General features: G+C 46.7%; 1 protein-coding gene across 2 annotated transcripts; it reads right to left on the bottom strand.

Moving 5' to 3' along the window:
• Positions 1 to 2876: 2876 nt before the first annotated feature.
• GCSAM (germinal center associated signaling and motility) lies at positions 2877 to 14008 on the bottom strand. 2 transcript variants are annotated; one of them, XM_077883778.1, is made up of 7 exons: positions 13564 to 14008; positions 11156 to 11224; positions 8168 to 8212; positions 7106 to 7152; positions 5199 to 5227; positions 4230 to 4324; positions 2877 to 4130 (listed from the first exon to the last, which is right to left on the bottom strand). In XM_077883778.1, the coding sequence occupies exons 1-7, from the start codon at positions 13590 to 13592 to the stop codon at positions 4013 to 4015; spliced, it is 432 nt and encodes a 143-aa protein (XP_077739904.1). In that variant the 5' UTR covers positions 13593 to 14008; the 3' UTR covers positions 2877 to 4012. The 2 variants fall into 2 exon arrangements, with proteins under 2 accessions (XP_077739904.1, XP_077739903.1); XM_077883777.1 differs by having other exon boundaries at positions 2877 to 4324; positions 13564 to 13730.
• Positions 14009 to 14268: the final 260 nt, after the last annotated feature.

Genomic DNA, 14268 nt, shown 5'->3' with positions numbered 1-14268 from the left:
TGAGCCACCGGGCTGCCCTATTTTAATTTTATTTTTAAGTAGGCTTCACACCCAGCATGGAGCCCAATGTGGTGCTCAATCTTATAGCTACAAGATCAGGACCTGAGCTGAGATCAGGAGTGAGATGCTCAGGGTACCTGGGTGGCTCAGTCGGTTAAGCGTCTGCCTTTGGCTCAGGTCATGATCCCGGGGTCCTGGGATCCAGCCCCACATCGGGCTCCCTGCTCAGTGGGGAGCCTGCTTCTCTGCTCCCCGCGCTGGTGCTCTCTCTCACTCTATCAAATAAATAAATAAAAATCTTTTTTTAAAAAAGGAGTCAGCTGCTTAACGACTGAGCCACCCATGCGCCCTTTTCCCTTTTAGCTGTGGGCTCTGCATGGACACCTGCCCTATTTAGCATCTCATCGGTGCTGAGAAAAATGAGAGAAGCCTCTCCACGTCTTCCCTTCCCTGATTCCATTATGGCTTCATTGCCTTAAAGTAAGCTCATCCTCACTGTCCTTGCGTTGCTGGCAGTGGGGCCCACAGACGCCTTTTCGTCCTTCTTTTATGGTGAGAGAGCAGATGCTCTTAGCATCCGAAGGCAGTCCCTCATCTTGTACTTAGGGCACCATGGTCTGGAGAGGTGGGAGGATGAGGCTGGAGTTCCGCAGCTTTGGGGAGCAAAGTCCAACGTGCTTGGCACCTTCACACCGTCAGTGGCCTCTGACTTTGGTGGCCCCCGGGGCCATGTTTCCTTCAGGCTTGACTGAAATTTGGGACCCCCCCCTAACCCCCAGGAACTCAGATGGTGAGAGGGGAGGGGATGCATTCAGTGGGGTCATCATCAGACAGCAGAAGACTCTGGGATGGTAATGACCTCTCAGGGCTCCCCAGAGTGCCTTGCAAAAGCACCCCCTGTGGGTAAGTGGGGGGAACTGCTGACCCACTTCACAGCCTGCAGAACTGAGGGGTGCTCAGATCTAGTGACTTTCAAGTTGCTCTCTGAGCACAAGGGGCCGCTGGATAAAGTAGGGAGTCAGATCAATGTAAACAGCATCTCCTTTTGTCTGAGGGATCCTGTGGCATCCCGGGGACCCCCCTGTCCTGTCCCAGCTCTGCCCCTCCCTCCATTCCTCAGACTATTGGAAGCACCTGTCACCCAAGGTTGTTCTAAAAATGTCAGCATTTGAATTTACTTGTTATCAACGGTCAGTTGTCCTGACCTAGCTTTGCCCTTGTCTTTTACCTCTGGTTCTGAATAAGAATTTATTCACAGCCTAAAGGATTATTTATAGACGCTACTATAAACATAGAACGGAAACCACAAAACCTGCAGTTGCCGCATAAAATGTGTCTGTGTGAGCTGGCTGCTACAGGTGTAAGATGAGCTGGGGGCGGGGGGGGGGGGGTGACCTGAGGGAGCAGTTTAAACCCTCAGCCTCGGTTTCTTATCAAGAACCCAAGAATTCCTTCCGGGAAGGGTGGCATCCCCAAGCACTTGAAATTGAATGAAACATTGTGTGAGTGTGTGTGAATGTGTATTTTCCATCGCGTTCATCAAAATCCTGAAATCTATGGAAAACAGGACTAGCATTATATACAGACAAAGCATTCCCAAAGGGCTCTCCTACTCAAAAGTGATCCCCTTCCCTCATCTCTCTAGATTTCTTGAGAACAAATTTTGTTGGCTCAGCATTTATACTGAATATATTGCTGGAGTAAATACTATATATTTACTATATATAGTAAAAGGCATATACTATTTGGGACAAGTAATACTTTCACAGGCTAAGACTCAAACTAATATAAGCTGTGTCATACTAAAAATATTTAAGCCAGTCAACTTCAACAATGGTCCAGTGTCCAAATGAAAAACTCCAGGATAAAACCCAGCAATTTCTAACCCATTGGATGATCGCTGGGTGACCCTGAAAATCAAGCACGTCAACACATGTTTTTCTTCATACATCATGAAGTTGTTTTTTTTGTTTGTTTGTTTCTCTTTGCTCTTTGATAGCATTTATTCAAGGTCTGCAGTAAATGGATTGCAGATATTAGATCATTCTGCTGTTGGTGGGTGATAAAGCTGAACCTTCGAGTTACACGCTCAAGGTCGTAGAGGGAGGAAGGGATGGATAGAACCATGATGTGAGTCACTGATTATCTGATTCTAGTGTCCATACTCTTTCCCTAAGTGAATCCTGGCCAAGGGTCAAGGCTGGGGTTCCATGGGAGAGAATTTTGCTGAAAATAGGAAGTTAGTAGAGGATAAGATACCCAGATGTGATTGGCTCTTAGATGAAGATCACCGCCCAGCCAAAGTCTCAGCGAACCTGTATTGATACGTCCCACCTGATGTCACTGGGTTTCTCCTCACTGGCGTAAATGCATAAATCACAGATGGCATAAAATGTACTAAACTACATTTTAAATAATAGTTATTTAGTTACTTTGGGGGACAAAACAGTAATTAAACACATAATGTATCTACTACTTTGTCAACAAACCTCTACTATTTTAACATCCTTAAAATTAGGACAATGGCCACGGGTTAAATAGAACAGGAAGTTGAGAATGCAGGTGTGACTATAGAAATAGTCTAATTTGCTAATTATTCTTGGGCCCATCTCATTTGTGGTTTAATATTTTCATGCCAGTTTACTGGTACCAGTTCTTATGAGTTACAAGACCCAAACACACTTCTGTTTGTTAAGTTTATCTCCAAGTATCATCCTTTAGGCCTGGGGTCTACAAACTTTTTTTTTTTTTTCTGAAAAGGGAAAAAAAAAGTGTTCTTGGGTTTGTGGGACCTCCAGTGTGTCACAACTAACTACTCAACTCTTCTGTGGCTGAGCAGTATGAACATGTATACAGTATACATGAATAAGCATGGATGTGTTCCAATATCATTTTATTTATATTAAAAAAAAAGACAGTAGGCCAGATTTGGCCTCTGGGTCACAGTTTGCTGATCCCTGTTTTAGGCAATAGATGGAATTCCAGGAGCAATGAGGAAAAAATTAGGAAAAATAATCAGAACATACAGAAAGTCTCATTAGAGAAGGGATGTGTGTGTGTGTGTGTGTGTGTGTTATTTTTCCCATGTGGACACATTTTTTTCATATGTTATACATAGTATATTAGTTCATCCACGCATACACCACCCAGTTGAGTATAGCCTCTTCTATGTAGTATGTTGGAGGAGTGTTGAATTGGAAACCAGGAAATCAGGCTCTGGATAAAGTTCTGGCACTAACTTGCAAGGTGCCTTGGGCTACTTATCCTCTCTAAGCAAAAAGGGTAATGGAGTTAGAGTGTCTCCATAGGTCTTTCTACTCTACCATTCTCTAATGCTATGATTTTCTTGATAAGATTTCTAGGGAGAAATACAGATTAAAAAATATGGGTTAAAATTATATTAAAAATTATATAAAAACTTGGTCCAGAACATACTGATTCAGACCACATAACCAACAAACCCATAAGGGTCAACGAGTCAAAGGACATACCTAAGTGGCATGGGGTGCAAAGCACACACAGGTTCTCACCTGGAAGGCTCTGGGTGAGGGATTGGGCCTTCAAACATGTGTCGAACAAGTGGACACCCCTGGGGACACTTACTACGATGCGTAAAAGCTTCCTTGTGACTTTAGAAGACAATCATTGTGGACGTTTTATAAGAAGAACTTGGACAGAGGAGCAGACCCTTTGTGATGCTCATAGCTGTAGGGGACCAAGAAGCCTTTCCTACCATTTCCAAAGCCATTTGGAATCACAGATAGCCACTCCCTTCTCAAAGAGCGGTGTTCAGGATGGGTGGTTGGTCTTTGGATGACTATGGAACAGGATCTATGAGGCCCTGTGGTTTGCAAACCAGATTCTGCAGAGACCCCTTAAGAAAGGGCTGTTGTGTGTGGAGGTGGGGTAAGCCTGAAGGGCCCTATACGCCATGCCTGCTTCAACCAAAGCCCCACAACCCCTATCTAATAGTTACTGCTATTAGACGAGCGCTGGTCCAACTGTTTCATTATCAGTAGGAAACCCGGTTCTCCAAATGTGGTGTTGGTGGATGTGGCTGTTGCAGGGAGTAGGAGAAGACTCTCCTAGGTATGATGAGTTCATATGCATCTTCTGGGGAAGACGAATGCCTTGGAGAGGAAGGCACACGGAGAAGTGCGTATGAAACCTCGGTTTTTCCCAAGGACTCCCTGGGTGTCTCGGTTTTAGGGGAAATGTTCTCATAGCACCTCTCAGCAGAGATCCCTGATGACTTTCCCCCAAGGACGCTGTGATTAATGAGGGTGTAGCAGAGATCTTCCGAGGAGCTCTGGTCAGCACTGTCCTGTTGGGCAAAGAAGAATCTTATCAAGAGTGGGCCTCTTGCCTTTCCCTTTGCATACTCCAGGCTCAACACAGACCCAACCCCGAGCAAGGTCTGTCTTCCATGACCATCTCCCCTCCATCTCTTGGCTCTTTTTCCTAAATGGCTGCCCTCACCTAACCCCTAGCCCAGGCATCCAGAGAGCTCACGCTGTCTAGAATATTTATTCCGCCTCCCCAGGCAGGTCCTCTCTGCCTCTTGTTCCAGAGTGACCCCTGCCAATGGGTATAATTCCAAGTCTCAGGCCTTGAGGGCAGCCTGCTCATAAGAACAACCCGAGGCCACCCTAACACGATTGGCTTATGATATTTAACTACTCATTCTAGGGATTTTTGCATTATTCAAAAGGGAAACCACTCAAGAGAAGCTCCCAGTCAGTGGAATCTCAGGAGATAAAGAGCAAAGCAGCAAAGTACAAGAGGGAGAGCCTGGATCTGGGACTGAGGCTTGGTTTTGGATCATGCCCCTGACTTCCTGCCAGTTATCTGGCTTGGGGACAGTATCACTTAACTCTCAGTTTTCTCATTTGTGAAGGAGGGGAAATAATAGTGCTGGTCTTCTGGGGTCGCTGTACCAGGTGCATGAGCCACTACAGGCAAAGCTCTCAGCTCACTGCCTGGCGTCAGCACGGGGCTCCGTGTGCATCAGTCCCTTCGCAGTGAGATGGGCAACAGAGGTGGCTGCTGCTGCGGCCACCAGGCCCCGCACAGGGCCCTGGGCTGACACGCACTGGCATCTAAAGTCTCTCTTTCATATCCAGGATTGAAGGGGTCCTGGAGGCCAACTCCTGCCATCTGGGGCACCTCAGCAAAAGGCTCAGAGATGTTTGCGTTACCTGCGTGGGAGCAGATGACATTTCTTTACCTGGAGAAAGGAAATACAATCAGCGTCAGGCCGTGGGGAGACCTGAGGAGAGAGGGTGGGGAAGAGGGGGGAGGCCGGGTGGAGCGGGGAGTGTGGAACAGAAGCAGTCAGAGAGCCAACCAATAGCCCATCAGGCCACCCCAACCTGCAGCGCACCCCAGGGGAACCCCAGGACCAGCTGAACAAGAAACAGCAGAGGGGGGCAGGCAGCTCAGGCAGAGAGGCTGAGTGGAGGGAGGCACACTGGGTGGGGATTTGAGAGGGAAACCACGCTTCCCTCCAGCCCCCCACCCCTGCCTGCCTCACACAAAATTCCCAGCATGCCCAACCTGTACCACTGTGGAGACCAAGACAGATCAGAAACAGGTCCTGTCCCCCAGGGGCTCACAGGCCAGCACGGGAGGCGGCGGAGGGCCTCAGAGGAGCCACAGTGTCCAGAGGCGCCTGTGTCTACCGCAGGCCACAGGGGTGGGGTGGGGAGGGTTTGGGGGATTGGGGGGGCTGGAGGGGTGACCGTGTGGGCCTGCTGCTCTAGAAAAGCTTGCTGGAAGGAAATTCTTAAATTGAGCATTCCCGTTCCTGCATTTGCCAGCAGATGGGAACAGCAGCAGGCCAGTTTCCCAAGGCCATGGGGCTCAGGGGCACCCCAACCCCTTGCCGCCCCCTCACAGACCCAGCAGCTCCGTAGGGAGCTCTCAGGTGGGAGCCGCCCCGGATTACAGGGATTGGCCTGCCCCGGGGCCGGCATTCCACATGCTCTCAGCTCCGGAAACTCCCACGGCCCTCGGGACGTCCCTGGTCATCACCACAGGGACCATCTGTGACTCTTAGCAGTCGAGGTCTTACTGCTCCCACGGTTTGCTCTGACGGAGATTGGGGCTCCCCGGGGTGACGCTGGGCTGGCAGGGCCGCTGATTCGCTTGCACACTGCACCGAGCTAGTTTGCAAGACTCAGAGTGAATGGATCGGGCTCTGCTCTTTGCACCTAGGAAGGCAAGGCCCAAACCCCCTCACTTTTCTTCTTTAGAAAAGTGAAATCTTGTGGCCCCTCCTCAGGCCTATACTTCCTCTCTCTCTCTGCGTCCTTCTCCAATTCCTCCTCCTCAGCTGCAGGGCTTCCTGTCTCCAGGGACCCGGGCCTCACCTCCTTGGCGATCTTCCAGCATCTGCTCCTGCCACCGGCCAGCACAGTGGGGTCTCTGCACTGCAGCCCAGGTGAGGTCTTTTCATGCAGGGGCCTCAGACCGGGCCTGGGTTTAAAGCCCCCCGACAGGGGCCTCTGGCTGGCCCTCGGCCAGCGTCTGCCTTTGGCTCAGGTTGTGACCCCAGGGTCCTGGGGTTGGGCCCCAGGTTGGGCTCTGTGCTCAGCAGGGAGTCTGCTTCTCCCTCTCCCTCTGCCCTTCCCCCCTGCTTGTGCTCTCCCTCTAAAATAAAATAAAATAAAATAAAATAAAATAAAATAAAATAATAAAATAAAATAAAGCCCCTCAATAGTTGTGCAGTTCTCAGGACAAAACCCGGCAATCCTAAGCTTGCCCATGAGGCCTTGCCCCTCCGGGCCCTCTGGGTCGCAAGGGTGCCCTAGTTTCTCGGAAGCACTTCAGGCACCTCTGTCCTTCCGGTCATTGTTCCCCGTTCACCCCTCCAGCCTCCTGACCTCAGGGAGGGATCGGAGATCAGTGGCCGGTTCCTGCTTCCAATGGCCTCACAGTCTCACAGTCTAGCAGAGAAAGACCCAAGCAGCTGGACGAATGACACAGATGGATGTGCAAGTATGACACTGGCAGGATGCCCAAAGAGCTTGGGAAGCACAGAGAAGGGGCAGTTGGGAAATGCAAGTCTATCAAGTGCAGAAAAGATAAGAAAGCAATGACTTACTCTCCTTTGGGGAATCTGGTTTTGCTTTAAAGATGCATATTTTTCTACTGAAAAAAGAAAGAGAAGGGAAATTCGTGATCTTCGCCCTTCAGAGGCTCTCAAAGGAAATGACACTCAACTCCAAAACCTTATCTTTAAGCTCTTTCATTTGTTAAAGTCATACCTCCTCCAGCATGGAGGAAAACGAAGGTAGATAAAAGGAAAAATGAAAGTAAGACCAAGTAGAAATCTCCACCTCGGCCCGTGTGTCTCTCTCTCTCCTCACTTCTCCCTTTTCTATGGCTGAAGTGGGATTGATTTATAGAGAACTATGGTGATGTCCTAGGTAACTATCTGGGGGATATTTTTCCCTAACAGAGTATCAACTTCTTTTATGTCATGTGAGATAAGGAGCCAGGATTATTTCCGATTCCAACCCCAAACCCCATCTCTGATCTCCTAGGAGGCAAGCAAACAAGCAATCAAACATGTCCCATGTGAGCACAGAGGTAACTACTCTGTAGAGACCAGTCCCCGCAGAAACACAGTATAAACAGGAAACTCATTATCATCTCAGGAGACAAGGACATGTGCTCCAAGCAGCAAGACCATATGTCCTACTTAGAGAGTCTAGTTGATGTCCTTATGAGTCAGTTAAGGACCTTGAGCTATTTTTAGTGGGTCTTTTACTCCAGCGTGGAGGATGACTTATATGAGCACCCCAGCTGTCCGTTCTCTGTGCGAGGGACAGAAATGTGTGCTTCTGTACATGGAGCCCGGCCCTTCGCAGTGGGATTCGGGGTCCTTCTTCTACCTTGGGAGCCAGTTTCGTCCTTGCTTCTGAGGCTTTCCCATTTGTGGAGGGCCATCAAGGCTATTGTTCCTGTTTCTTGCCAGGCTCGAATTGTCACTTGCCTGACTGACTCAATTCACTTTCCTGCCTGCCTCTCAGATGATTGTGTCTGGGTAGTGACAGGCTTCGCCTGTGGTGACAGACAGTGGGTAGTTACAGGTGATTTACAGCAAATATCACATTGAAACCACACTTAGGCAAATAACTCTTGAAAATAATTATCCACTCACCACGGAACGCAGAAACACCCTTCAGCAAAGTAGCAGTAACAGCATCTAAAATGACCCAGAGATGACACCAAATCACAATGTTGGTCTCTACAGCATTATTAGGATAACTCCCTTCCCTTGACCATTTCTGTGAAAAATCTTCTTTTTAAAAAAGATTTTACTTATTTACCTTAGAGAGAGTGAGAGAGCACGCATGAGCGGGGTGATGGGCAGAGGTAGACACAGACTCCCTGCTGAGCAAGGAGCCCGGTCCTGGTCCAGGATCAAGACCTGAGCCAAAACCATCCAGGTGCCCCTGCAAAAAACCTTTTTTCTCTGCCCTTGTCCAAGATAGTATTTATTCTAAATGACTTGGACACATCTATCATGCTGGAATGACTCCTTCCTCTCGAGACATTAACTCACCCTTTGGAAATATGAAGATGATGCTTATCAACTCCTAATTGAGGAAGGAACTTTCTGGTGTTGATAAGCATCATTTTCATATTTCCAAAGGGTGAGTTAATGTCTCGAGAGGAAGGAGTCACTCCAGCATGATAGATGTGTCCAAGTTACTTAGAATTGCTTGCTTATCTCGGATTTCAATGATTTACTTGGCCTCTTGTGAGAAAGGACACACAATAGTCATCTCCAGGAAATCCAGGCATCAGTATGTGGACATTTTAGAAATTTCTTTCTGGTACAGGTTAGGCAATATTTATGGAGAATTCTACTGCACTCTGAAGTTCTCCTATTTATACCATATTATAGTTAGACACCATAGTGTGGTTGTTGGGTGGAAAAAAACTGAAAACAACACCGGCTCAAAAATGGTATCACTTGGACTGAGTTCCCAAACTGGTGCTTAGTACATAATTTAATTGCAGGTTCCTCCAGAAAGGTAGTCTTAACCTGTGGGCCAGCAATTCTTCAATCTGTGCCACCAAGTCTGTCACTTGGGCTCTCTCCATCCCCACAAAAAGGTGAGATGATATGCATGATAAGACTTTCCTTTTCCCTCTAGAAAGTGACCTTGCCCGGAATAATCCTTTTCTTTTGCTGATAACTTTCTCTTCCCCATCCTCCTTCTATAGAAACATTCCGTTTTGTAGAACTCCTTCAAGAGCCTCTCTACTTGCTAGCTGGGGTGCTGCTGATTTCATGAACCTTTTAATAAAGACAGGTAGATCTTCAATTTTGTTATGTAACAGTTCATTTATTTACATCCTACACTAGAGCTTCATAAAGTCAAGGACCACTCATTTTGTTCATCATGGTATATATCACTGGCATGTGCCAGAGTGTCTGGTAAATATGTTTTCAATAAATAATTTGATAAATGAATGGGTAGCCAAGGACAGAGCAACTCTAACTGGCTCAGTTCATCAAATCTGCCTCCTTTACTCAAAGTACAGGAAAATAAACAGGACTTGTGATCTCTTTTGGGGCAGGCAGAAAGGCTCAGGATCTTTCTGCAGTCAGACATCCAGGCTGAAGTCGAAGTATCATGCTGGGCGTCTTTCTGGACTTGAGTCATAGTCAACTACCTGCAAAATTGAATGTGAAAGCCCTGCCTTTACCCGTAACACTACCCACAAGCATTTGTAAAATACCATCCAGAAAGATCAACCCCAGCGAGCTTCCCAGGGAGTTCCCTTGCCAAGGGTGATAGAGGAGGAGAGGCTGTGGGCACCAGCATGGCAGTGTTGGGACAACCTCCCGGGGCCCTGCAGCATCAGAGTTTTGGGGCTGAAAGGCATGTCTCCTCTTCAGGCTGTCATGCTATTTTCAGCCATTGTTTATATCTCTTGTTTCTGTGGCTAAAGAAACACCAGAAGGAAACCAACGAGCCTTATCTTTATCCATGCTCAGAAACCAGGTTCACTTGAGGAGATTTGGGAGATGAAAAGAGATAGCTGATTTTGACTTACTGACTGTACTAATACCTCTGGAAAATTTGAGCCACCGTTGATCGGTCATAAATCGGGGATACTTAGACTGCTTACCTCCTGGAGTTGTAAGGGTCAAATAAAGTTCAACATGGCAAAGGCTGTTTTCAAACTGGTCATTTCCCCCACTCAATTATTCTGTAATGTAAATTTTTGTAGATTTTTCTTGCATTTCAACTGGGACGTTTTGGTTTGGGGTGGGTTCTGCAGGAGACCAGATGCATCTCTGTGACACCCGGCTATGTGCCAGCAATTCCGGGTTCCTGTCTCTTACACAAAGCTTCCCTGGCCTTCTAGACCGCCCAGTCTCTCCCTTGTTATGATGCCCATGACCTTTCTGGTCTGTTTCATTATTTGGACTGTATGCTTTAACATATGTCCAGTGATATCACCCCAATATATGCTCCTTAGCTTGCACTGAAGAGATGTACCCTGTTGAGGGAAACTTTGGGGTCCCCAGCTCCTAACATAAGCTTTGGCTCAGTGGTTGCTTTTTAATTTAATTGATATTCTTTCAAAACCTTCTCCTGAAACCATGGGAGAAGTACAGATAATTCTACGGGCCACGGAACAACTGGCTTTGACACTCTTTGGAATTCTTGGATCCTGACACCCTGGTTCCATATTTTAGTGATTCCCGGGCACTCAAAGGGACTAGTCAGAAAGGGTTAATGAAGAAGTCCTGGTCTAACAGCATCAGGGTAATTGCAAGTGTCTCTCTCCACAAACCTTTCAACAATTATGATGATGTGGGAGATGCGGTCACCTCAGAAATAGAAACTCAGAGCTTAAAATGGAATGGTCAGGATGGAGCTTGAGGACAAAGGTATTTGGGCTAAATAAACAGAGACAGCAGGAAATAGGTCTTATTTCTAGTTGCACTTCTCCTGCCCAAAGGTTCAAAGTGTTTTTGCCTTTTGTCTTGTCTTCACCTTTACTATGACAATAACTGCTGCTGGGCCAAGCAGGGTGCTCCATGGTGGACATCAAGTCTAGGACCCGACAGACTTTACTCTTCCTGGGCAAAGGCTGGGAGGAGGTTTGTTGGATTTGTTCTCACCTGGATGTTCTCTGTTTGCGGCTTTGATTTTTCGGAGTCCAGGGTATTTCTTGAGTGTCCTGCTGCCACCTAAAACCCAACATATCAGGGATGAGCTAAGTTCTTTCCTTTTCAGGCTTCCCACCTCCATTCCTAATTGTTCCACTTTTGTCATTTCTGCCATTTGTGTGGAACCCCAGAATCACCCCAGCTTCTGCCTGTCGCCTCAGATCTGTTCACAGCTCCTCCTTAACAAACATGGCAACCTTTTATCTGACAGTTGACATTCTCCAATGACTTTCACGCATAACGCGTCCTAAATCCTTTGTTCCCACACGGCCAGGATTCCTCATGATGACCATGAGACTATCAGTGTTCGGAGAGGCCTAACCACTTGGCGTAGTCTTCGGGATTGCGCATAGGGGTGTGGAAGGGTACTGGCCCTGTCTCACGGAAATCACCATCTCTCATAGCATCAAAGCAGACAACGTGGGATAAGAGGAGAAGAAAGGATTAAATAAAGAAAATAAATCTGTTCATTGTGCAGGTTGGGTTTCTGTATGACCATTTTTTTTCATTCATGGGGATTTGAGAATATGGTGAAAAAGGAACTAAAAATTAAGTACTACTTACTATATGTTTATTACTTTCTCTCAACCTCTCTCTCTCTCTACACACACACACACACACACGTACAATCCACTTACTAAATGTATATAACACATACATTTTATATATTTCATTTAATCTCAGAATAAATCCATGAGGTATATATGATTCTATTTTTTACCAATGAGAAAACTGAGGCCGAAAATGTTAGGTAACTTGTCTGAGGACCACCAGTCAGTAAGGAAGACTCTGAACTCCTCTCATAGAGGACTAGGTGCCACTCTGCTTAGTGAGGGGGGCAGATTTCCATGGCTTTTGTAACAAATCTGATCTGGAGAGCCACAGTGGGGATCTGCTGATTGGATGATAAATGGGAACTAGAAGTGAAGGTGAAAATCAGATCCCAGGAAATATAAGCCTTTAAAAATTATATTAAAATCCTAAAAAAAATTTCAGATGTCACATTAATCATGAATTTCTCAGTCACATTATATCTGTATTTTATTTTTCTTCTCAGGACAGTGATTTCTTCATGTTTCCAGCCATTCATCAAACTCTTTTTGAGGGCCTACTATTTGTCAGAAATAATGCCAGGAAACAGGAATTCAAAAATGACTTAAGAAATAGGGCAGCCCAGATGGCTCAGCGGTTTAGCGCCACCTGCAGCCCAGGGTGTGATCCTGGAGACCCAGGATCCAGTCCCACATCAGGCTCCCTGCATGGAGCCTGCTTTTCCCTCTGCCTGTGTCTCTGCCTCTCTCTCTCTCTCTCTCTCTTTCTGTCTCTATGAATAAATAAAGTCTTTAAAAAAATGACTTAGTCTCTACATTTGAGGAACTCATACATGGATATGAAAATGGGGATTTATAAGCTGATAACAAGCAGGAGCTGCAGATGGCTTGGCCTGTGAGGAACTAGGGAGGAGTTTCAGAAAACCCTGGGTCTCAGGGAGGGGCAGGCCACATCCCACGGGCTTGCCAAGCCTTCTTCTGTCAGGTGGCATTTTGGGTCCTGTGTCCCAGTTCCCAGTGGCAGGAGCCAACCTTGGGATAACAAACATAACCCTTAAAAATACTCCCCGCCCCCTGTCCCAGCAAGCTCATTCTCCCTAGACCATCTCACTAGGGATTCTCTTATTTTGGGTGGTACAAATTCTTACAACAACTGCTTTGAGGTTAATGAAGCTGATGGTCCAAAAAAATAATATTTTCTTACTGAACCTTATTGTGTGTAAGGCACTGTGCTAGCATCACATGCACTGGAAACTTCCAAGGTAGGTATTGTATTATTATTTCCTCTTAAAATCAGGAAACTGAAGTCTAGAAAAAGTAAGCCAGATTCTTGACCAATTTTAATGACCTCTACTTACCCCTTGCAGGGAAAGTGCACTGGATGAGGCCTCAAGTGTGGGCAGAAACTTGCTATTTATTTGGAACTAAAATAGCGATTTAAAAAGTAGTGATGTCTTTGAGCTCCTTGCAGGCATTCAGAGTTCAGGAGAGCATCCACCCACCCCACCCAAACCTAGCCCTCAGAAAGTTGTTCCATTTCTTAAGTCATGGTTCACTACATTGGCCTCCTTTGATGAAGTCCTTCTGCCTTTCAGAGGTTTTCCCCCAGCTGCTCACTCTGATTCTGGGGAGAAGGTCAACCCTATGAGGAATTGAATGTAGGGTCTGAAGATCAGTAGGCACTTATTTTTTTTTTTTTTCCAGTTCTTTACTGGGCTCCCCCAACCCTGCCCAAAGACCTTTTACTCTTTCTGGCTGCAAGGCCCTGTCCCATCCCCCACTGCCTGCCCCTCAGAAATCTGGACTCACCTGTTTTCCCTTAGCAGAGAGTTCCCCATTCTGGTCAGTTCTCCTGTTGACTTCCCCTCAGCCAGCCTGCTGCTCTCGCAGGGGCAGCTCGGGGCTTACTGCCTCGGTGCTGCTCCAGCCGCACTCTCAGGGCAGAGAGCTGAAAGGAGAAGAGTACCTCCTGCAGCCTGGGAGGAGGACGTCAAGGGGGAGGAGAGTCTGAGGTGCACATATGCTCAACTTCCTAAAATGTCAGAACCCATAAAAAGGAGCATATTTTGCCACTTCAAAATATGCATCATTGGCATAGTGATTACTTTAAGCCAGTTACTTTAAAGAAACTTCAAACATGATAAAACAGGCTCTGAAAAATCAAGTAGAAATGACAGTACCGTGAGAGACCTTTCCACTAACAAGGGAAATCACCATATGTGAGGGTATCAGGAAGAGAGCTCTAAACCTCTAGAAACTGTTCCTAGTGCAGAAGGCCATTATATCTGCATCACAACATCACCCTTGCTCACTCTGCCTTTTCCTCCCACGATGAGGACTCTCCATCCTCAACATCTTCTTTTGTCTTTCGCTGAAAAAGGTATTTAAGGTGATGGTTTCAACCATTTGGGGTTATTGCCCAGTTTCCCTGGGTCTCTCCCTTGTATACAGGAGGTATACATGTGATTACACTTTTGTTTTTCTCCTGTTAATTTGTCTCATGTCAATTTAATT

The sequence above is a fragment of the Canis aureus genome, chromosome 35 (genome assembly GCF_053574225.1).
Source record: "Canis aureus isolate CA01 chromosome 35, VMU_Caureus_v.1.0, whole genome shotgun sequence".
Taxonomy (NCBI): domain Eukaryota; kingdom Metazoa; phylum Chordata; class Mammalia; order Carnivora; family Canidae; genus Canis; species Canis aureus.
This window is presented reverse-complemented; position numbering and strand designations above follow the sequence as displayed.

Coding starts and splice junctions, on each gene's coding strand:
- GCSAM (XM_077883777.1), bottom strand. CDS start 13,592: ATGGGGAACTCTCTGCTAAGGGAAAACAG. Junction 11,225..13,563: donor TCTCTGCTAAGGGAAAACAG/GTGAGTCCAGAT, acceptor GTTGGGTTTTAG/GTGGCAGCAGGACACTCAAG. Junction 4,325..5,198: donor TGTCATCTGCTCCCACGCAG/GTAACGCAAACA, acceptor TTTGCCCAACAG/GACAGTGCTGACCAGAGCTC.